This window comes from Zalophus californianus, chromosome 5 (assembly GCF_009762305.2).
Source record: "Zalophus californianus isolate mZalCal1 chromosome 5, mZalCal1.pri.v2, whole genome shotgun sequence".
Lineage (NCBI taxonomy): Eukaryota > Metazoa > Chordata > Mammalia > Carnivora > Otariidae > Zalophus > Zalophus californianus.
The window spans coordinates 56,028,750-56,052,170 of record NC_045599.1 but is presented as its reverse complement, the minus strand read 5'-3'; the positions used below and the strand labels follow the sequence as shown (position 1 = coordinate 56,052,170).

Genomic DNA, 23,421 nt, shown 5'->3' with positions numbered 1-23,421 from the left:
TGGGGGGCTCCATCCGAGGACCCTGGGATCATGACCTGAGCCGAAGGCAGATGCTTAACCGACTGAGCCACCTAGGTCTAACCTTTTTAAAACCTTATGTGTTGGGGCACCTGGGTGGCTCAGTCGTTGGGCGTTTGCCTTCCCCTCAGGTCGTGGTCCCGGGGTCCTGGGATCGAGCCCCGCATCGGGCGCCCCGCTTCGTGGGAAGCCCGCTTCTCCCTCTCCCACTCTCCCTGTTTGTGTTCCCTCTCTCTCTGTGTCTCTGTCAAATAAATTTTTTGAAAAAATAAATAAAACCTTACGTGTGTTATGTGCCTAAAAATGCAAAGAGATTTACTGTTTAAAGGTAATTAGAATATAAGAGGATTGAGTATTCAGGCAGAGATTCCAAAAATATTTATGAAGGATTCTGTAGAAAGGATTATTGGTTGAACAGGAATTGAAACAAAACCTTCATGTTTCTTCCCATTTCTAAGATTTTGTGATTCTAAAATGAAAAAGGAATTGCGTGATTACTGTGTTTAAGATGATTTTCTCTTCACACATCATGAGGCTTTTGATTCGTTGTATATTTAACGCTGAAATTAAAGTTCTAAATTTGGTATGCTTCATGGGTAGTAGGATATTTCACAATTCTTTCCAGCAACAACAACAAAATTACTCAAAGTTGAATTTATTAAGAAAAAGATGTCATGGTTTAAAAATAATCAGGGAAAAGCTGATAATTTACTAAAGACATCCTAAAATAATTAGACTCATTCAGTTTCAGGGCTGGTATGTGAGACCTTAAGATTTATCTGCTCTGTAGGGGGGGAACTACTCATTTAGCCCCACCTATTCTTTGTTTAGAAAGTTTGTGAGGTACCACTTTTTTTTTTTTTTTATAGTTTATTTATTTATTTATTTTTTAAAGATTTTATTTATTTATTTGAGAGAGAGAGAGAGAATGAGAGATAGAAAGCACGAGAGGGAAGAGGGTCAGAGGGAGAAGCAGACTCCCTGCTGAGCAGGAAGCCCGATGCGGGACTCGATCCCGGGACTCCAGGATCATGACCTGAGCCGAAGGCAGTCGCTTAACCGACTGAGCCACCCAGGCGCCCGAGGTACCACTTTTTTAAAAAGATGTGTATCATTTTTTGGTACTACCTGCTCCAGTGAGATGTTAGTTTTAGGCTACAGCAAAGGTAGCTTTCATTTTGTTCAACAATCACCAACTGTCTTATTTTATGCTTAAAGGAACACAAAAACAAATAGACCTCACTTTCATGGAGTTTATAGTTAAGTATTGTGGATTAAAATGCCAAAGATTCCTTAAAATCTTAAGTGCACACAGATTTTCGCCACTATGGGTTGTGCAGTGGAGAAGGTTCGGTTGCTGAAAGAAACTGAAGAGGGAAGGAAATTAAGAAGTAGAATTGAGAGTGTGCCCAGGGAAGGAGAGGAACATTGAAGTGGCAGATTGTTGGTTGGGTTTGGTCTGTGATAAGGTCAGGAGGGGGTTGGCGGGTGAAAATCCACTGAATTTGGGAGTTGAGGGTTACTGGAGGCCTTAAGAATAGTACTATCAGGAGCGCCTGGGGTGGCTCGGTCATTGAGCGTCTGCCTTCGGCTCAGGTCGTGATCCCAGGGTCCTGGGATGGAGTCCTGCCTCGGGCTCCCTGCTCAGCGGGAAGCCTGATTCTCCCTCTGCTTGTGTTCCCTCTCACACTGTCTCTGTCAAATAAATAAATAAAATCTTCCAAAAAAAAAAAAGTACTATCAGTGTAATGATGAGGGGAGAAGCCAATTGAAGAATGAATAGGAGTGTTGAAAATGTCAAAGAGCTTGACTTTTTGTTATACAATGATTGATAAAGAAATAGACTGTATTATTAAGTGATTTTATAGTCTAAAATCTTTTACACATAAATACCAATGCTTTCAAGTTTGGGTCAGTCCCGATTAATACCTGATGAACTTAGAGTACTCTGATTCTTCACTTAACAGTAGTTGTTATTCAGAGGCAGTAGAATAATATGAAATTCAAGGCAAATAGACATGGGTTTGAAACCTGGCTTTGGTGTTTCTGGCTGCCTTTTTTTTTTTTAAAGATTTTATTTATTTGAGAGAGAGAGAGAATGAGAGAGAGAAAGCACATGAGAGGGGGAAGGGTCAGAGGGAGAAGCAGGCTCCCCACCGAGCAGGGAGCCCAATGTGGGACTCCATCCAGGGACTCCAGGATCATGACCTGAGCCGAAGGCAGTCGCTTAACCAACTGAGCCACCCAGGTGCCCTCTAACTGCCTTTTAAGATACGTAATCTCTTTGGGCCTCAGTTTCCTCATTTGTAAAAGAGTAGTTATAACAGAGCCTCTAAAAATGTTGGCAGAAATAAGCGTGATCATGTCTCTTTTATTATCTTCTCCTACCCACCCTGTGTACAACATAATACTTTGTTGAGGTATATTTCAAAGCAACAATTTACTTTTTCACTTTTAAAATTGTGATCTGCTTGTCAGAGCTTTTGCGCTGCGTAAAGTACAACCCTTTAAACCCTTTGTAGCTTTTGTGGATTCCAGACTAAACCTATTTTGTTTTTTTATTTTTTTATTATTTTTTAAAGATATTTATTTGACAGAGAGAGACATAGCAAGAGAGGGAACACAAGCAGAGGGAGTGGGAGAGGGAGAAGCAGGCTTCCCGCCGAGCAGGGAGCCCGATGGAGGGCTTGATCCCAGGACTCTGGGATTATGACCTGAGCTGAAGGGAGATGCCCAATGACTGAGCCACCCAGGTGCCCCCTATCTTGTTTTTTTAAGTATTTATTTTTTTAGTAATCACTACACCCAAGTTGGGCTTGAACTCATGATCCCAAGATCAAGAATTTCCCACTCTTCTTACTGAGCCAACCAGGTGCCCCAGAACCTATCTTCTAATTTTAAAATCTCGTCCTGTTTTCTATTATTTATGCTCAAGATGGAAACTATAGCTAAATTTAGCAAAAAGCAAGCATGTTTGAAGTCTTGATATTTGGCTTTGGAATATAATGTATGTCTAAGTACTTGAAATTAATTTTAAGCCTGGGGAGATTTATTGATAATATTTTTTAAACTATAAAAAAGAAATTGAACTAATTCTGAATAAACTTTGGAGAATACTAACTTTTTGTATCTGAGCAGCTTCTCAGAAGGGCCAAAACAAGGGCATAGTTTTATAAAATGATTCATATGGTTTTACAGTTCGATGTACAAAGGACCACTCAGCTAACGTCTGTGCTCTCTTGGTCCTCCTTTGCAGAACTCTGACACTGGCTTGGAAGGAGACAAGGGACATTCTTGTGCATGTACTTACAGAGGGGCGGAGAGAAGTTTCTCCTATCCTGAGTTTGAATATACCAGCTGTCCCTAGTCTTTGATTAGCTAGTTGGCTGTGCTTTCATGTGGGTGTAATTCATTTGTGGGTAGCATTTATTTTGGAATGGCTCATTCTTTTTACCCTTGAGATACATGTAGAATAACTCTTAAGTTTTCATCTGCATATTGACTCTTCACATATTTGAAGGGCAACTTTCTTGCCTCTCTTCCTCAAGACTTTCCTTCACTAATTTCTCCCAATTCCTGTTCCTCATGTATTGTACCATGCTATCTAGATCCTTTGCCATCCTGGCTGTTTTCCATTGGAGGCATTCCAGTTTTTCAGTGTGATTTTTCTTAAAATGTGATCATCCAAGTGGAATCAAAAACTATGAGGAGTACAGGGATACTTTTCCATCTCTGGATCTGGACAGTCACAACCTTAATAAAGAAGCTATTCTAGGATTATTTTGCTTTAACTTAAGAAAAACTTGCTCTTGGGACGCCTGGGTGGCTCAGTCACTTAAGTGTCTGCCTTTGGCTCAGGTCGTGATCCCGGGGTTCTGGGATCGAGTCCCACATTGGGCTGTTTGCTCAGCGGGGAGTCTGCTTCTCCCTTTCCCTCTCCCCCGGCTTCTCTCTTTCTCTCACTCTCACACATACTCGCTCTCAAATAAATAAATGAATAAAGACTCTTTAAAAAAACACACACATAAATCAATCTTTAAAAAAAAAGCTTGCGTTTCGTTCATGTTGAGTCTACTATCATCTAAAACTCAAGGTCTATTTGTCTCTGTCCTTCAGCAATGAATACTTTAAAAACTATAATGTAACTTAGTGAAAATCATTTTTTATTCAGCTGTTTTGTTGTAATTAAAGAAATATTTTTTATTTTATTTATTTTTTAAGATTTTATTTATCTATTTGACAGACACAGCGAGAGAGGGAACACAAGCAGGGGAGGGGTGGGAGAGGGAGAAGCAGGCTTCCTGCTGAGCAGGGAGCCCGATGTGGGGCTGGATCCCAGGACCCGAATGCAGACGCTTAATGACTGAGCCACCCAGGCGCCCCGTAATTAAACACTTGGTAGGCATTTTACCTTGTCAGTTTTTATGTTTCCCTTTTATTTTTTTAATTTTAAAACAGTTGGCTTTTGGGGCGCCTGGGTGGCTCAGTTGTTAAGCGTCTGCCTTCAGCTCAGGTCATGATCCCAGGGTCCTGGGATCGAGCCCTGCATCGGGCTCCCTGCTTGGCAGGAAGCCTGCTTCTCCCTCTCCCACTCCCCCTGCTTGTGTTCCCTCTCTCGCTGTGTCTCTCTGTGTCAAATAAATAAAATCTTAAAAAAAAAAAACTGTTGGCTTTGTTTCTTTTTTTTGAATTTTTAGAAGATATTTCATAGCATTTATATTGTGAAGCCTGAATTTTTTACTCATTACTTCCATGTGCCCATTGTGAGATGTGGTGCACTGAGTGCATGACTTACCCACTATCCTATCATGTTATTCTCAAGTTTTTGGTATTGCAAAGAGTGTTGCTCAGAATATTTTCATGCATGCTTCCTAGAATATCTCTAGTTGTGTACACGAGCAGCATAATACATGACACTATTATTATTTCTCAAGTACTTGAACCCATTTACATTCTTACCAGGGTGTCTCAGTGGTCCTATTGGTTCACTACCTCTCCAACACTTGATAGATTTCTTAATTTTTGCTCATCTAGTGGGTACAAAGTGGTATTTAATTGTGGTCCGAATTTGCATTTTCCTGATTATGAATAAAGCAGAGAATCTCTTAATTTAAAAAAAGTTGGCTTTGTATTGTGTAGTAACTATTTAAAAATTCTGAAGACAGTGAATCATAGTTATTAGAACAGGCATTAAAGTTTGAAGACAGGATATTGCAAGATTTAAAAAATCCCGACTCCTGAGGAGTGACTAAACAGTATGTTTGATATATTCTGTGATACTTGTGTTATCAGATACATCCTTTTGTCTTGACCTTGGAACTTGGGCACCAGGTTAAATCCCTTGGAGACAGATTGCCTAAGTTTACAGCATGATTGCCACTTACTAGCAATGTGATTTGGGGCAACTGACTCAACCTTCCCACACCTGAGGCTCCTCATTGGGAGACTGTTAAGAATACCTGCTCATAGAGAGTCATTTGGAGTCATCAATGAGATAACGTGTAGAGCATCGTGCCTGGTGCAAGGCGACAAGCTGGAAATGGTAGTTCTCATCATTGGAAAACATGTTTGAGTTTTAAAAAATAATTATAAATGAATTTTTGATGATACTACCCCTTTGTAAATTAAGACCTTTTTTCGTATCTTTTTTTCTTCAAGTAATCAAGTATAGACACATAAGCTATTAGTTAGAAGGCACATCAAATAATTTGACCCAGATGGATTATGCTTCCCTGGAGTTCTGAGCCTGGTAGTATAGACAGATGAAGAAAAAGAAATCACATTAACATGTGATAAGTATATTAAAAGAAGTATGCACAAGGTACTTACCAGAGTTTCTCAGCTTGTCTCCCTTCAGTTCTACCTATTAATCCGTCCTGTGTACAGCTGTGGGACAGTTTGTCTGAAAGCATAGATTCGAATGCGAATGTCTCTTTCCTGCTCAAGATCCTTAAATTGTCTGCTGTATCCCAAATAAAGTCCTCTTTAGTCTGATGTTCTTGGCCTTTTGTATTCTGTCCTCTGTTGATTTTCCTTGCGTTTCTTCCACTACTTCTAATATACCTTAAATCTTCTGGTAAATCCAACTGCTTGCCATTTTCGGCATGCTTCCTGGCTTCCATTTAGTGTGCTCCATCTTTTCAGAGGGTTGTCCCCCCCCTCTCTCTCTCTGCCTGTTGAAGCTGCATATATTGCTTTTCATCTAGCAGGAGAACTTTACACCTCTCATCTGTGGCTGTTCTTCTTCCTAGCACCACTATGTGATTTGTTTATACAAACTTGTTCATTAACTCATTTATTCATTAAATATGTATTGAAGTCAGGTAGGAAGGCTCCTACCATCACTTACCTCTTTTTCTCCTAGGCTTACTGCCAGTGAGAGGTAAGAAAACACGTTTTCTTAATCTGGGCGAGCAAACCCATCTGAGGTTGCAAGAGGTTTGCAGGTACAGGTGTGTGGGGCCATGGATGGAAGTGCAGAGTTGGAGAAGCCTGAAAGGGAAAGAGGTGTGGGGAGCCTGGTTCTGAATCTGCTTTTTCCAAGTTGGTATTATACTCTGCCCACAGTGGCAACTCTTGGTTACATTTCTTAGTTGTGTAGTGAAAATATTAGGCGGTGGGGTGGTGGTCGTGGTGATTGTGACTCAGCAGGATAGTTCATAAATCGTATGCCAAAATTAAGCACCAGGTTTGGTTTTGTTTTTGCTTTTGTCTTGGGCTAGATGTATTTCCTTTAAAGTGAAAGCATCAGTCTTCTTCATGGTTCGAAATGAGACCAGCACCTCTGATACTTTATTTTGAAAAAACCTACAACATTGTACAAATTGTTGAGACTCCTGTTTTTAACAATTGCCTGTGTCCTTGAGTTTTACTGTGCCAAACTCCTGTTAGCTTTAATGAAACACTATAAAATTAGATCTGTTGGGTAAAGGAGCCAGGTAAAAGGATTTTAGTTGGTCTGATGTTGAAACGAAAGACAAAATTTTATGGTGTATTCATTTAAATAGTTTAGTTTTTGTTTATTTTGGTTTTTTTTTCCTGAGTTTGAAAACTTCTGTGAGATTATAAACACTGTTCAGTAATCCAGGTCATGAAGTACTAGAGTAGGTGGCATGTTCTAGAGGAAAATGTATTCTTTTTTGCAGTACAATGTGTAGTCAGTCAAGTGGAAGCTTCCGTTATAAGCACATTTCTATTCCTTTGCATATGTATCTGAGTAGTTTAAGTAGCTCTTTCTAGATCTTGTCCAAGTGTGTGGATAGTAAGGTAAGGATTTAGCATCCATTCTTGGCTCTGGTAAAATTTAGTATTTTGTATTGTGACTCATTTTTGCTTATGAGTTGTATTTCAGCCATATGAGCCCTGTTTCGCTTCTCCAAGGTAGAGCCCCACACCCCCCAAGTCACATTCTCTCTCTCCCTTGCAGTTTGGATGCAGGCACGTAAACTCAATTTTGTCAGTCAGATGCATCCCAAAGAGATTGCACATTCATGTTTAAAAGATTTCTTACATCTAAGACCATCTTCCTGAATATGAAGAGAGAGTTAAATTCCTAGAAAGACAATTTGTAGGACTTCTGATAGATGTAAGCAATCTTTAACCATCTTGGGACTCTTAAAATGCTCTACTTTTAGACTTAGAGATGTGATAAAAATAGGCATCAAAGCCAGACTGCTTGGGTTCAAATGCTAGTTCTGCCACTTTACTAGTGTGTGTCTTTGAACAAGTTACTCAACTGCTTTGTGTGTCTTAGTTTCCTCAGCTGGCAAGTGAAGATCATTAAATTCCTCATTGGTGTGTTAGTGATAAAAACTATATCTGGGAATACACATGAACTGTTTTTAATAGAACCAGGCCCAACTATCAAATCTCATGTGGCTCAGTGATTATTACTTAAAAAGATGATTTTGCTTCCTACGTAAAACAAAAAGAAGCAACAAGTATGAAATCTTTCCAACTTCCTGCACCATTAGCCATAAACTTACAGGCAGTCCTCACCACCCACAGGTAGTCAGATCTTTTTCCTTTCTCAGAAGACAGGATTTGTGAGCAGCATTGAGCCCGCGTGAGATTTGATAGTTGGAGCGGTTTATTCACTAGTTCCATTTTGTCATATTCAGAATCTCAGCTCTAACACTGGAGAAGGATTAATGTAGGGATTAGGGCCTTGGGTCGGGCAGGAGGGATAGAAGAATAAAGGGTAAATAAGATAAAGAGATTGTTGAGCTAATGTACAGGGGCTAGGTTAGTTAGGGAAAAAACGATGTTAGGGAGAAAAGTGAAAAGGGAAGAATTTGGAGAAGAATCAAAAGAAGGTTCAGAAACAGGCTTTTTGTGAAAAGGTTGAGAGCATTACTGATTATGTTGCCTCGATACCTAACCTATTTTCATGTTGGGGAAACAATCAGGAGAAATAGGGTCATGACTTGCATTGGTTGAGATAATTATTTTTTTTCTAAGAACTCTTTCAGCTCTAAAATGTCTGTATTTTTATTTATATTCCTCTCCCCCTAAAGCCTCCAAATGATAGTAATAATCTATAAGAATCTTGAAAATTTAGGAACCGAATTTGTAAAATACATTCCTCCTTTTTAAGAGTATAGTTGACATCTAATAATTAACCTTAAAAAGGGAAAAAAAAATATCACAGTAGTAGGAATAAAACTGTTTTCTCTTTTTCATATTATCTTCCTAAAAGCATTTATTCTTTTTTTTTTATTATGTAAAGCATTTATTCTTTCAAATAGTTAATATAATTTTTTGGGGAAGAGGGGTGGAATTATTAAAAGGTAGATGTAAAATAGCTGATGGGCATCTTAAAATTCTTACATAAGAGGTATTAGTATTGTGTTTTTATACACGTTAGCCAGGATTAATGAGCATAACATTTACATAATTTATAAATTAATTTGGACACTTTTTACACTTCATTATCCATTCTGTGTAAATTTTTTGATGACTTAGTTTGCTTAAGGCAACACTAAGCTTTCTCATTCATGTAGAATCTAGTTAGCCCTTTTGGTTTATCTCATGGGTAGAGCATAAAGTACTTGACAAAATTCGATCTGACAGCTTTACAGTTATGTAACACAGAACAGAAGCTTAAAAACAACAAAAAAGAGGGAGAAGTGAGTGATTTATCATAGCAACCTATATTTCTCTTTAGAGCCTTACCATTTTTCTCTTGCCTCTAAATTGTAGGAGACCCACCATAAGGCTAGTAATTTACAGTCATAAGTTAACCAATATATTTTTTTTTTTATAAAACACTTATAAACATTTAGAGGTAAAAAGGTCCTTAGGATTATCCTGTCCAGTTGCATCACATTACCAATGAGAATACAGAAGCTTAAAGAGGGTGAGTAACTTGCCCAGGGTCACTGATTTAGCTAGTGGCAGAGCTGACCCAGGAACCAGGGTCATACATAGAATTCCAATTCCAGTTGCTCTTTTCTTGTGTAACATATGAATAGAATACTTAATAACAAAGGAATTATTATTTTATAAAAGGAGATTTCATATAACCATGACAAATAAGATTTTGCATATTGAGTAAAAATAATAATATTGGAAGGTATATTTAATTGTCTGGATTCCTGTTCTTTTAGCCCTCCTAGTGGTATGACATTCTGTTTCTTCATCTACAGATTGGGGCTAATAGAAATATCTCACTATATTTTCAATATGGCTGTCTCTTTAAAGTCTGGTATATGGTCAGTTCTCAGTAAATGTTACCTGCTGTTGTTAACTGATTTATAATAATTTCTAGTTCTTTCACCTTCATTTAATTACTTTTAGGTGATTATTTAGCCAATAAAACTGAGCACCGAGAGCAACTAGTAATAAAAGTAATGGATTTAACGACAAATTTGCAACCCAAAAATATTTTAGAAGGGGTGTGTGTTAGGGGCTCTCTCCCCAGAAATGCTTTTTATGCAAATTTCAGAGTTCTTAAATGGTTGGACTGCAGGAAAATAATTGTTTCATTTTGTGTAAGTATGTGAATATTCTTTAATAATAAGCCCAGAAGCAATTATTTTTCTATTTAAAAATGGCCATGTAGGGTGCCTGGGTGGTTCAGTCGTTAGATGTCTGCCTTCGGCTCAGGTCCTGATCCCGGAGTCCTGGGATCAAGCCCCGCATCGGGCTCCCTGCTTGGTGGGGAGCCTGCTTCTCCCTCTCCCACTCCCCCTGCTTGTGTTCACTCTCTCGCTGTGTCTCTCTCTGTCAAATAAATAAATAAATAAATAAAAATCTTAAAAAAAAAATAAAAGGCCATCTAAAAAGGCTTAAGAATGAAAGATAATGCATTTGTTTTTACACTTTAATTCATTTAGTCATGTTGTACTTGCCTTTGATTTGTAATAGTATTTTCTTATGGTAAGCACTCCTATACCTATAGTGAAACGTTTTCTAAAATGTGCTGACATAATACTGGTGATTTAGGAGGTGTTTTTAAGTGGTATTCAAGTGACCATTTAAATGATGGTAGTTAGAAATTTTAATGCTGATTAGGAAAATGTGTAATCTTATATATCACATTGGTGGTTTTAGAGTTAAGGGTAAATAAAATGTTTCTAAAAAAGTGAACTAAGGTTCCGATACATGCTACAACACGGATAAACCTTAAAACCACTATGCTAAGTGAAACAAGCCAGGCACAAAGGGACAATTATTGTGTGATTCCACTTAAGAAGTTCCTAGACTAGGCAAATTCATAGAGATACAGAATAGAATCGTGGTTAGCAGGGGATGAGCGGAGAGGGAATGGAAAGTGATTGTTTAGTGGAATAGAGTTTCTATTTGGGATGGTGAAAAAGTTCTGGAGGCCAGAGAGTGGTGATGATTGTACAGTATTTGAGATGTCCTTACTGTCACAGAATTATAAATCTGGAAATAGTTAAAATGGTGTTATGTGCATGTTTTACCACATTAAAAAAGAGGAGGGGAGGAAAGATGGAGAGAGGTGTGTGTGTATTTTTAAAGAAGTGAATTGAGGGGCACTTGACCGGTTCAGTTGGTAGAGCATTTGACTCTTGATCTTGGAGTTGTGAGTTCAAGCCCCACATTGGTTGTAGAGCTTACTTAATAAAAAAAGAAGTGACTTGAGAAATACATTAGTTAAATAGTGATATAGACATTTAACACCCTAGGAAAAATGTTCACAGTGGTATGCAAATTACTGAAGGTTGGGCAACACTAGGATAGAGGACAGATCAGTGGCTTAGGGAGACCAGCTCGTGTTTCTGGCTCATTCTGCTGTGGACTAGTGGGTGGGTCCACACATGACTCTTCTCTGAAGTGTATTAGATAAGAAACCAAGACCTCTAAGACTGTTTACTGCCTTAAAATGTCTTATTCTGGGCTATGCCATTGGGTTCTTTATTCAGATCACCTACTTTGCCTATTTATTAGAATTGTCTTCCAATAATGAAACCAAAAAAATGCACTTAAAACGTGACGTTAGCAATTAAAATCTTTTAAGATCCGTAATTATCATAGCAACAGTAGATGAAGAAGAAAGAAAGTCATGAAAAACTTGCTGTTTGGTCAAGACTATTTTTCCTTCTACGTCCATTTTGTATTCTTTATCTAGAATGCCGTATTATATTTGTATGATTATAATCAACTGTGCTTTCGTAGGCCAAGTTTTTGACAGCAGGCTTCAAACATTAACCTACGTTTCATCCTTTAGATTATGATTACTGTTAGCAAATGAAATTTTTATTTTTATTATTTAAAAGAATTTGATTTTTAGGGACACTGGGTAGCTCGGTTGGGCGTCCAACTCTTGATTTTGGCTCAGCTCACAATCTCAGGGTAGTGGGGTCGGGCGGGCATCGGGCTCTGAGTCTGCTTGTCCCTCTCCCTCTACTCCTCCCCTGATCACTCACTCTCTCTCAAATGGATAAATAAAATCTTAAAAAAAAATAAAATTTTTAAGTACTCTCTTTACCCAAGGTGGGGCTCAAACTCACAACTCCAAGATCAAGAGTCACATGCTCCACCTACTGAGCCAACCAGGTGCCCCAGCAAATGAAAAAAAAATTTTTTTTTTTAAGTAGGCGCCAGGCCCAGTGTGGAGTCCAGTGTGGAGTCCGGCGTGGACCTTGAACTCACAAACCTGAGATCAAGACGAGCTGAGATCAAGAGTTGGATGCTTAACTGACTGAGCTACCCAGCACCCCCAGCAAATGAAATTTTTAAATATATTTCATTCATTGCTTGTTCTGGTAGCTAATTTTCAAGAGTCTTTTGAGTTGGTTTAAGGGAAATGGTGTAATGGTAATCTTACTTGAGCTTCATCTAGTCAGTGGTATGGTATGTTAAATGTCTTAGTGTTTAACTTGGATATAAAGCTGGGATCTTGTTATAAGAGAGTAAAAACAATTAATACATTCTCTTAATTAGTGTCCTAATTATGCTTCTTTCATCCACTACTGTTTCGTGTTTTTAGTTTCACCTAAATTTTTTTTTAAAAGATATATTTATTTTAGAATGAGAGAGCAGGGGCTAGGGGCAGAGGGAGAGAGAGAATCCTAAAGCAGACTCCCCACTGAGCGCAGAGCTCCATGCAGGGCTTGATCCCAGGACCCAGAGATCATGACCTGAGCTGAAATCAAGATTTGGACACTCAACCAACTGAGCCATCCAGGTGCCCCTAGTTTTACCCAAAATTTTAATCTTCATTAGAATAGTTAGATAAGACTATAGAATGTAATGTTGTATTTCCTTAGTTTGCTCTTATATACTGACTTTGATAGAGATAAAAAGATTTGCCCAAACTAACAAATAAGCTTCTTTCACAGTGGAGCTACTATAATTTATTGAGCCTTTTCTTACTCTAACATCTTAATTACATAAGCTCTTGGTTGATCTCTCTTGAAACTTAGTTTTTTTTTTCCTCTTTATAAGTTGGCTAGAAATCTTGTATTGCTTTCATCAGAAGTTTCACAAATTTTTCTTCCATTTTGTTTTTATTTAGACATTTACATTTACTAACAGATGGGCTGAATTTGTTCTATTTCTAGGTTTAATTTTAGTTTTTATTTTTTTTTTGAGAAAAAGCGTGTACAAGTGGGGGAAGGGGCAAAGGGAGAGAGAGAAGCGGATTCCTCTACTGAATGCAGAGCCCAATGCGGGACCTGATCCCAGGACCCCGAGATCATGACCTGAGCTGAAGTCAGATATCCAACTGACTGAGCAACCCAGGGGTCCCTCTAGGTTTGATTTTAAAAATTAAAAATCAGTTCGATTAAAAAAATGTATATACAGCATTATTTGAATAAAATTAGGTTCCCAATCATATGTACACCAAGTTTTAAAGTCCTTAAGACCAAGATTTCAGATTATGGTTAAAAAAAAAAAGTTCTTCTCATTATCATCATATCTTCAAAAATCAGAAATATATATTTAACTGTAAATAACTGTTACTGTATATGTCCTGTCTTTTATGTGTTTATGTCATATTTCCATTAGATACTCAATTCCTTGTCTACTAATACTTTTGTTGTGATAAAATGGATTTGAAGATCACTTCAGAGAAAAGTAACTTTTCTCAGTTGATTTTCTTCTGCCTTTCTTTCCCTTTTTAAATTTTCCTTTATCAAACTGAAAAGGTTATTGACAAATATAGCAGTTGGGCTCTGCAGTTTTTATTTTGGGTAAATACTAAATAGGGAACTTTTATTTTATTTATTTATTTTTAAGTAGTCTCCAAGCCCAGGGGGAAGCCCAGTGTGGGTCTTGAACTCATGACCCTGAGATCAAGGCCTGACCTGAAATTGAGTTGGACACTTAACTGACTGAGCCACCTAGGCATCCCCAAAATAGGGAACTTTTAAAACAAAATAATCTATATTGCTTTATGTATGCTTCTTTAAGAACTAGTAACTCAGTATTTGATGTAGATTGTAAGTTTTTATTTAACTTTTTATCGTGGACATTTTGAAGAGTACACAAATCAGGAACCTCTCCACAGTGCATCTGATATGTCTCTTAAGTTTCTTTTAATTTACGTTAGTGTCCACTCTTTTTTTTTTAAAACTCTATGCTGTATGTATATATCTTTTTCTTTTTATTTTTTTTTAAAGATTTTATTTATTTATTTGACAGAGAGAGACACAGCGAGAGAGGGAACATAAGCAGGGGGAGTGGGAGAGGGAGAAGCAGGCTCCCGGCTGAGCAGGGAGCCCGATGCGGGGCTCAATCCCAGGAGCCTGGGATCATGACCTGAGCCGAAGGCAGACGCCTAATGACTGAGCCACCCAGGCGCCCCAGTATATATATTTTTTTAATTGAATTTTATTATGTTATGTTAATCACCATACATTACATCATTAGTTTTTGATGTAGTGTTCCATGATCCATTGTTTGCGTACAACCCAGTGCTCCATTCAATAGTTGCCCTCTTTAATACCCATCCATGCTGTGTATTTATAGTAGAAACTGAGTTCTAAATTTGGCTGGCCACATACTTAAGGCTTCATTTCACATTTGTCTAATGGTTTGGTTAGATTTGGGTCCAGTTTTCTTGACATACCACATGAGGAGGCATATGTCTTCTCATCCTCCTTTTTAGTAAGATTGGTTAGTGTGGGTATACATACCTAACACAAATGAGTCCATGTGTATCTACCAAAATACTCGTAGCAGCCCACCTACCCATCAGTAGTAGAATGGGTAAATAAACTATTTGGTTATGATGGAATACTCCATAGCAATAAAAAGGGACAAATTAACTTAACTGATACAACCAACATTGCTGATGTTTGTCACAGAAATAATGTTGAGTGAAAATAGTTGACACAATAGAGAGCCTGCTGTATGATTTCAGATACAATTTCAGATACAAGAAGTTCAAAGATGGGCAAAATTGTCTGATTTAAACATATCGTAAGACCAATGAAACAGTACCACCTTATTAAAAAGTTCTTTTTCCCCCCCTCTGAATGAGATAGCTCTCCTTAATCCTATACTGTTTCCATAGGTATTAGGTATATTTCCATATCTTATTACATTGGTTTATCTGTTCATATGCCTGTTATCACATTATTTTTTTAAAAGATTTTATTTATTTATTAGAGAGAGAATGAGAACGAAAGCACATGAGAGGGGATAGGGTCAGAGGGAGAAGCAGACTCCCTGCCGAGCAGGGAGCCTGATGCGGGACTCGATCCAGGGACTCTAGGATCATGATCTGAGCTGAAGGTAGTCGCTTAACCAACTGAGCCACCCAGGCGCCCCTGTTATCACATTATTTTATTTTATTTATTTTTTATTTTTATTTTTTTTAAAGATTTTATTTATTTGAGAGAGAGAATGAGAGACAGCACGAGAGGGAAAAGGGTCAGAGGGAGAAGCAGACTCCCTGCTGAGCAGGGAGCCCGATGTGGGACTCGATCCCGGGACTCCAGGATCATGACCTGAGCCAAAGGCAGTCGCTTAACCAACTGAGTCACCCAGGCGCCCACGTTATTTTAATTATAGAAATTTATAATATATTTTTTGTTTTTGTTTTTTTTAGATTTTAAGTAATCTCTACACCCAAGATGGGGCTCAAACTTGCAACCCTGATATCAAGAGTTGCATGCTCTGCTGAGTAAGCCAGCCAGGCACGCCCTCCCCTTTTAAAAATTATTTGTTAATTATTTATTTTATTTATTTATTTTTAAGTAGGCTCTATGGCCAACGTGGGGCTTGAACTCGCAACCTCAAGGTCAAGGGTTACATGCTCTACTGACTGAGCCAGCCATGAGTCCCTAGAAGTTTTAGAATATGTTTTAATATCTGACAGGGCTCATACTTGTCTCCAGTCATTGCTCTGCCTTTTGAGGATTTTTCTAGCTATACTTGCTTATTTGTTCTTTGAAATTAACTTTATAATTAACTTGTTTTGCTTCAGGAAGAATATAAAACCCTTAAGATATTTCATTAGGATTGCATTAAATTAATAGGTTATTTTAGGGAGAACTGGTATCTTTTTGATGTTGAAGTGTCCTTTCCAAGAACATGGTTTTTTGGTTTTTGTTTTAATTTTTTTCCAAGAATATGGTTTGTCTTTCCTGTTTGTTCACTTTGCTTCTTTCAGTAATGTTTTAGACTTATATAGGTTTCCTGTTGTTTATTGTTATTAAATTTAAGCCTATTTTAATTTTTGCTGTTGTAAGTGGGATCTTATTTTCCGTTTTTACTCATTTTTTCCATTCGTTATTTCTTTTTACTGGTGGTTATTGTATATATGAGGGTTTGATGTATGTGTTTAGTTTTATATCCTGCCATTCAACTACAGTTTCTTACTGTTTGGCATAATTTTTCCATTGATTCTTTGGGATTTTTCGCTTAAATATATTATTTGCAAATTGAAGCAGAGATAGTGTCTCCCTGTAACCCTTACACCCATCCCAAGTTGTTACGCCTCTAATTGCTTTCTTTTGTCTAATTGCATTGACAAATACCTATATGATTTTATATAGTGGTAGAATCCTTATTTTCTTGGCTGTAGTGGGAAAGTCTTTAGTGTGTCCCCACTAAGATGCTGGCTTAAAAATATATATATGTATGTATGTATATGTACGTACACATGTATATGAGATGTAATTTACATGCCATTAATATTTACTTACTGTAACTGTACAATTCAGTGATTTTTAAAGTAAATTTATAGGGTTGTAGAACATTTTTGTTATTCCCAGAAGTTCCCATGTGTCTGTCCTTTTACAGTAGCTTATACGTTGACAGGTATAGGAGGATATATTGATATGCATGTACATTTATATGCAAATATGTATATCCTATGCCTCCATATTTTTATCGTTTAAGGAATTATCCATTTTCTATTTCATTGCTTGTTTTTAATGCAAATGAATGTTTCAAAGTTTTCTTATTTTTAAAGATTTTATTTATTTATTTGAGAAACAATGAGAGTGAGAGAGAGCATGAGCAAGGGGAGAGGCAGATGGAGAGGGAGAAGCAGACTCTCAGCTGAGCAGGGAGCCCAGCGTGGGGCTCGATCCGAGGACCCTGAGATTACTACGCGAAAGAAGGCAGACGCTCAACCAACTGAGCCACCCAGGCGCCCCACGAAGTTTTCTTTTTGACGTACATTTTCAGTCAGCAGGCTCAAATTGTTGTCTGTCTCCACACAGTGAAAGTGAAGTTTCCTTAAAGTGTGTTTTTTTTTTTTTTTAAAGATTTTATTTATTTGACAGAGAGAGACACAGCGAGAAAGGGAACACAAACGGGGAGTGGGGGAGGGAGAAACAGGCTTCCTGCTGAGCAGGGAGCCCAATGTGGGACTTGATCCCAGGACCCTGGGATCATGACCTGAGATGAAGGCAGACGCTTTAAAGACTGAGCCACCCAGGCGCCCTGGTGTTAGTTTTTTCTATGAGTAAAGGAAGATAACATTTCATATGCTGAAACATTTGTCCGGTATTGTTTGTTGTAGAGGATGGCATTCCCTGTGGATATGCTGGATAATTGCAGTCATGAGGAATTGGAAAATTCTGCTGAAGATTATATGTCAGATCTAAGGTGTGGGGACCCTGAAAACCCTGAATGTTTTTCTCTTCTCAATATTACGGTAAGGTGTGCAAAGGTGATTTTTCTCAACCTTTTCAGTTGAGTTTACACGTGAAATCAGTATCTTATTTTTTATCATTTAAAAATGTTAACTAATTACTTTTAAAATTTGCATCAGAAGAATCTTAAGTAAAATGGTAAAATATTGATTGGTTAGTACAACAGCATGATCAAGTTTTAAAAAGACACTCTATAGGTTATTGCTGAATATTTATATTTTGCCTTTATTTTTTTTTAAAGATTTTATTCATTTATTTGACAGAGAGAGACACATCGAGAGAGGGAACACAAGCAGGGGCGGGGGAGTGGGAGAGGGAGAAGCAGGCCCCCGTGGAGCAGGGAGCCCACGCGACGTGGGGCCCATCCCAGGACCCCAGGACCATGACCTGAGCCAAAGGCAGACGCTCAACTGAGCCACCCAGGCGCCCCTATATTTTGCCTTTAAAATTACATAAAAGTTGTTTTGCTAAGATGGGTTATTGTATTTGAGCTAACTAAATTAAATTTACTTTGGATTTGGAATTTGTGATTTTAGAAATTTTTTAATAAAAAATCAGCAAAACATGAATTATACATTTTTGTGTCACAAATCTTCCTTTTTCTATCAAACTTCCTAATTAGTAAGTGTGATATATTGTGATGGAAAGATCGTTAGCATTCTACTGTGAACTACATGGTTCTCAGGCCTCTCTAGGCCTCAGAGTTTTCTTTTAGAGAATGATGTTTAAAGGCTTCTTTAAAGTCTGTTCTTCTAAAGCACCAGTATTTTATAATTATCTGAATTGTGATATCAATGGGAATTATGGTCAGATTAATGGAGGTAGAAAAATCTTAAAGTATCATATGTATCTCAGTGGAAAAACAAATGTACCTCTCATGTCTTTTACTATAAAATGGAATTTTCCCCCTGAAGTTGTCTAAATAACAGATAAACTATAGTTGTTTTTTAATGGGTTTATGTACCATATCATGCCTTTCTTTTTATTCAGTTGTGTGGCCAAAGCACAGTAGTAATACTTATTGAAATAAACTTTGATTTTTTTCCCCAAGATAGTAAAATTCCTGCAAAAGGGAAGTCTGATTTACTTTTTTTTGAGCCTAGAAATATCTTCTATGAAATTAAGTTCTATAATTAGCATTAATGTAGAGAAAGTTTAATATTTTTGTAGAAGCATGGTGTTTTTGCTCTATATTTTCTTAATGGATTTCACTGATCTTTAATCAATGTCATTTCAGATTCCTATTAGCCTGTCAAATGTAGGCTTTGTACCTCTTTATGGTGGAGATCAGACCGAGAAAATTCTTGCCCTTTTTGCACCTGAGGACTCACTCACAGGTTTCTTTTCTGCTTAATCTTTATAACTTGAGGAATTTTTCTCCAAACAATTAGATATTTATTAAAAAGTAGCTGTGTGAAGGAATTTTAAAAAATTATTTCAAACTAAATTTCGGGAAAATAAAATTTTCACTTGTAATTAAATGTTTAATGAGTGAAATAAAATAAAAAGTATAAATGGGGCCACATTGTATTATGAAATGTGGGTATATTTAAGGTTACCTGTATAAACTTCTTCACATAGTAATATTGTATACTGTTAAGTCTTAAATGTTAATAATCATTTATTCTGTTTTAGCTGTGGCACTTTACCTTGCTGATCAATGGTGGGCTATTGATGATATTGTGAAAACATCTGTCCCTTCTAGAGAAGGGCTTAAGCAGGTAACAAGATCCTATAATTTAAAAGTGTTTCTTCTGAGGTCATACCACAGTATGTTCCCCATAAACATTGATAATTGTTGAAATTATTGAGCACTTCTCTATTTTAGTATAACTAGGTTGTATTAAACCCTTAAGAGTTTCATTGTTATGATGAAACTGGTAGTCTGATTGCGCTTCCTAAATTTTATGTGGTTCTGAAAGTATCTGAGAATTGGTGAGGAAGAGTGAATACCTATGGGTTACTTGAACTGTAGTGACCTGTATCGACGTCAGCTTTTGATTTTCTTACAGGGTAGAGAGAAAGCTAGTTCTGTCTGCGTGTTTGCCTAGGTTGTCTGTCTCTAAGAGAGACTGACCAGGAAACTTGCCTATTGGTAGGGCTATTTCAGGTGGTCTGTTTTCAGGTGTTCTAATCAGTGGACTAGAAGGGAGATCCTCAGTAGCATACTGCCACACTTTGTCCTTTTTTCTGTCCTGGTCATCAAGACACAGTTGGTATGCTGATCAATTTTGCCTGCCACAGTGCTGAATGGGAGAACAAGTCTGTGAAAGGCAGAATTAAGAAACAAAGAGCAGGGTCTAACATGATGAAAGGTAGTACCCATGGATTCAAAAAATTAACTGCACATGTACACCATGAAGAACAAGCTAAAACAGCACATACAAACATGAGTGGGCTTTAGTTAATTAGAAGTAAAACCAAGGTAAGCAAAAAAGCTAATAAAAAAACTTGAGCTTATATAGCAAAGCCCCACTGTCTTAGCAACATCTTCAAGGTTTAGTTTTGTAATATCTGCAAGTCCCAATGGAGAGATGTTAGAAGGATCTGGAGCTGTTTCAAGGGAGAAGACTGGAATGGACAGAGTACCCAAAATTGCATTAGATCAGTCTTTTCCTTCAGTTGTTCCTTTGTTCCTATGGTGTGAAATTTAGGGGAATGTCATGGCTTCCTTCAAACATTTTTAGGCTGTGTGGCTCCAGGGTATCAAAGTCTAGTCTGGCTATGGTCAGCTCAGTATGAAGAAGAATTTTATACTGGTTGGAGCTGTTCAGGGAAGGAATGGGTTGCCCTGAAAGCTAGTGAGCTTTGTCATTTCCTTTGTTGTTTGGTATCTGACATCCCCTAGTGTGTAGTATGGTTAAGGCTTGCTTGCTTGCTTGCTTTCTTGCTTTCTTGCTTGCTTGCTTTCTTTCTTTCTTTCTTTCTTTTTTTTTTTTTGAGAGTAGTGTGTGTATAGTTAATGCTTTTCTTTCTTCACTCACCTAATTAGAGGGCACTCTTGTGCTTCTTTAAGGAGACTTGAGGGGAAATAGACTTTATGGATGGAACTCTTGTTTTTAGTGGTGAAAAATGTCTCTGGGGAAAAAACCCCATCATTTGATGTCAGAAAGTTGGTGAGGGGGTTCTGGTGACCATGTGGCCTTGCATCTAGGAAGTGAGGCTCTGCTTCCATTCTGTGATTGCCCCAAGTTTGTTTTTATCGGATTTGCCTGTGCCACTGTCATCACTCATCTGATCTGGCAGAAGGGTATGTGTGTGGGGCAAGCTGGCTATTCCTTACAGTTAGACAACCAAGACATGACTGTTAAATGAACATTTTACCTGGAAAGATGAGACAGATTCCTTTCCCAAGAGCATAATTATGGCCTTGCTTATTAAATAAGGTAGTTGTTCTTAAAGTCTTAGAGGATAACATGAGGCTTTTTTTCCCCTTTCTTATTTACTATTTAAGCTAAAATGGGGTGAAGAAGAAGCAGTAGAGGTGGTGGGGCAGCAATTAGGGTGGGGGAGACCCTGGATCTGGGTGGCTGGAAGGAAAAAGAAAACACTTGAACACTAAGGAAGAGATGCTGGGGTTTGGTACATTAGAAACTCGTTTTACGTGTTTTAGAATTTGCTGAGAGGCAGTATTCCATGCATAATATGTGTTTGTAGAAATGGATTGTTATTGGTACAAATGATGGGTCTCATCTGTGTGATGAAAGGTTTAAGAAATCATTTTGAGTGTATTCAAAGTGCTTTGAATGCTAGTATGAGGTGTGGAAGCAGGGAGCAAGGTAGATAGCATCTCTGAATGGATGCATATCATAACTGTTGTGCCTGGTGTCTGACTCTCTTTCCAGGTGAGAACTCTTGGGGAGAGAGTGGTTCTGTATGTTCTGAATCGGATTATTTATAGAAAACAGGAAATGGAGAGAAATGAGATACCATTTCTGTGTCATAGCAGTACTGATTACGCTAAGATTCTGTGGAAGAAAGGAGAAGCCATTGGGTTTTATTCAGTTAAGCCTACAGGTGAGTCTTTAAAAGTTATTTAAACTATATATTATGGAAACCTTTTTAGACCCCAACTATAGCAATATCCTTTTAAATGACTCTTTATAGAGTTTAAATTGAGGTTATTTTACTTAGTATTTCTTGGGAGTACTTTGATTCTACCTTTCTATGTAAATGAGGATTGTTAGGAAAGTCTTTTTTTTTTTTTTAAGGTTTTATTTATTTATTTGACAGAGAGAGACACAGCAAGAGAAGGAACATAAGCGGGGGGAGTGGGAGAGGGAGAAGCAGGCTTCCCGCGGAGCAGGGAGCCTGATGTGGGGCTCGATCCCGGGACCCTGGGATCATGAGCTGAGCCAAAGGCAGACTCTTAACCACTGAGCCACTCAGGCGCCCCTGTTAGGAAAGTCTTGAAGAACAAAACAAAAATAAACGTTTGACAGAGGGTAAGATTTCTCCATGTATGTGCAAAGAGAGTTGTGTGTTGAGCCTCATATTTGGCTGTCTTGACTTCCTACCACGTCCTTCCCTTTATTTAAAGTGGTTGTTTGATTCCTGCTACTATCACTAGTATGGGCTCCTTTTAAAACTGCTGTCTACCTATGGACCAAATGCATAGCCTTTGTCTGCCTCACACAGCTGGTTCAACCTGATTTGTTAAAGGCAGCTTTGCTCATTAGCATGAAAAACAAAATAATATATTTAGAGAATTCAAATAGCTTTGAAATTGTTAATCTTCTTAAGTTTGGATTTTTGATCCTAAGATCCACCTATACCCTGTTCCTAAAAGATGGGTGGAGCTTTACCTCATCCTGCTTTACCTATTTTCCTGCCATTTCTGCTCCCTAGAGGTACCTGGAGCTAGAAAGATCTAACCTGCTTGATCCATGTACACACATACACCCTCACCTTATAACCACCACATAACAAGTTGGCTTTTTCTGTACCTTGACCAAAAGACCTTTCATAGAGAACACTCACATTATTTTCAGCCTTTCTCACATTTTACACCTTCCAAATTTAGCCCTTTTGGTCAGGTCAAGTCTAAAGATCATACCAAATTCACTGTTGGTTTGCAGAACAGTTGTGACTGATACCTTAATCACATAGTTAGTACACACTTAAGAATTAGTGCATGTAGTCAGTGAGAAGGTCACTTTTTCTCAAGAATAAAAAACTGCAATCTATATAGTTTAAACTGGTTTGCTGTTTTATTTTTTTTTAAAGATTTATTTATTGGGGCGCCTGGATGGCTCAGTGGTTAAGCTGCTACCTTCGGCTCAGGTCATGATCCCAGGGTCCTGGGATCGAGTCCTGCGTCGGGCTCCCTGCTCAGTGGGAAGCCTGCTTCTCCCTCTCCCACTCCCCTTGCTTGTGTTCCCTCTCTTGCTGTCTCTCTCTGTCTCTCTGTCAAATAAATAAATAAATAAACTTAAAAAAATATAAAGATTTGTTTATTTAGTGTAGAGGGAGAGAGAGTGCATGTGGCGGGGGTAGGGGTAGAGGAAGAGGGAGAAAGAATCTCAAGCAGACTGCCCGATGAGTACAGAGCCTGACTTGGGGCTCTATCTCACTATCCTGAGATCATGACCTCTGCTGAAATCAAGAGCCGGATGCTCAACCAACTGAGCCACCCAGGTGCCCCAGCTGATTTGCTGTTTTAATAAATACTTGGGTTCTAATATGCTATTTTATTCTTGTATAAATTCAGAAAGATATCATTATCCAGGGGCAGAATAATAATGTTGGTTAAATGGAAGCATTGCATAAAAGGCATCAGGTTTTTTTAATGTTTAAAAGCTTTGAGGTTGAGGTATGTTTT

At 37.9% G+C, this 23,421-nt stretch overlaps 1 protein-coding gene across 7 annotated transcripts in view; it reads left to right on the top strand.

Moving 5' to 3' along the window:
* Nucleotides 1-23,421, top strand: part of FAM169A (family with sequence similarity 169 member A) — a 73,696-nt gene that overhangs the window by 3,115 nt on the left and 47,160 nt on the right. For 6 of the 7 annotated variants that reach the window (XM_027606328.1, XM_027606330.1, XM_027606326.2 and 3 more), the window contains exons 2-5: nucleotides 17,468-17,602; nucleotides 18,838-18,937; nucleotides 19,236-19,321; nucleotides 21,446-21,617. In XM_027606328.1, the coding sequence (XP_027462129.1) occupies nucleotides 17,471-17,602; nucleotides 18,838-18,937; nucleotides 19,236-19,321; nucleotides 21,446-21,617 (490 nt within the window). In that variant the 5' untranslated portion in view covers nucleotides 17,468-17,470. Of the gene's footprint in view, nucleotides 1-17,467; nucleotides 17,603-18,837; nucleotides 18,938-19,235; nucleotides 19,322-21,445; nucleotides 21,618-23,421 lie in introns of those variants that run through there. The other variant, XM_035727748.1, reaches the window with a different exon arrangement.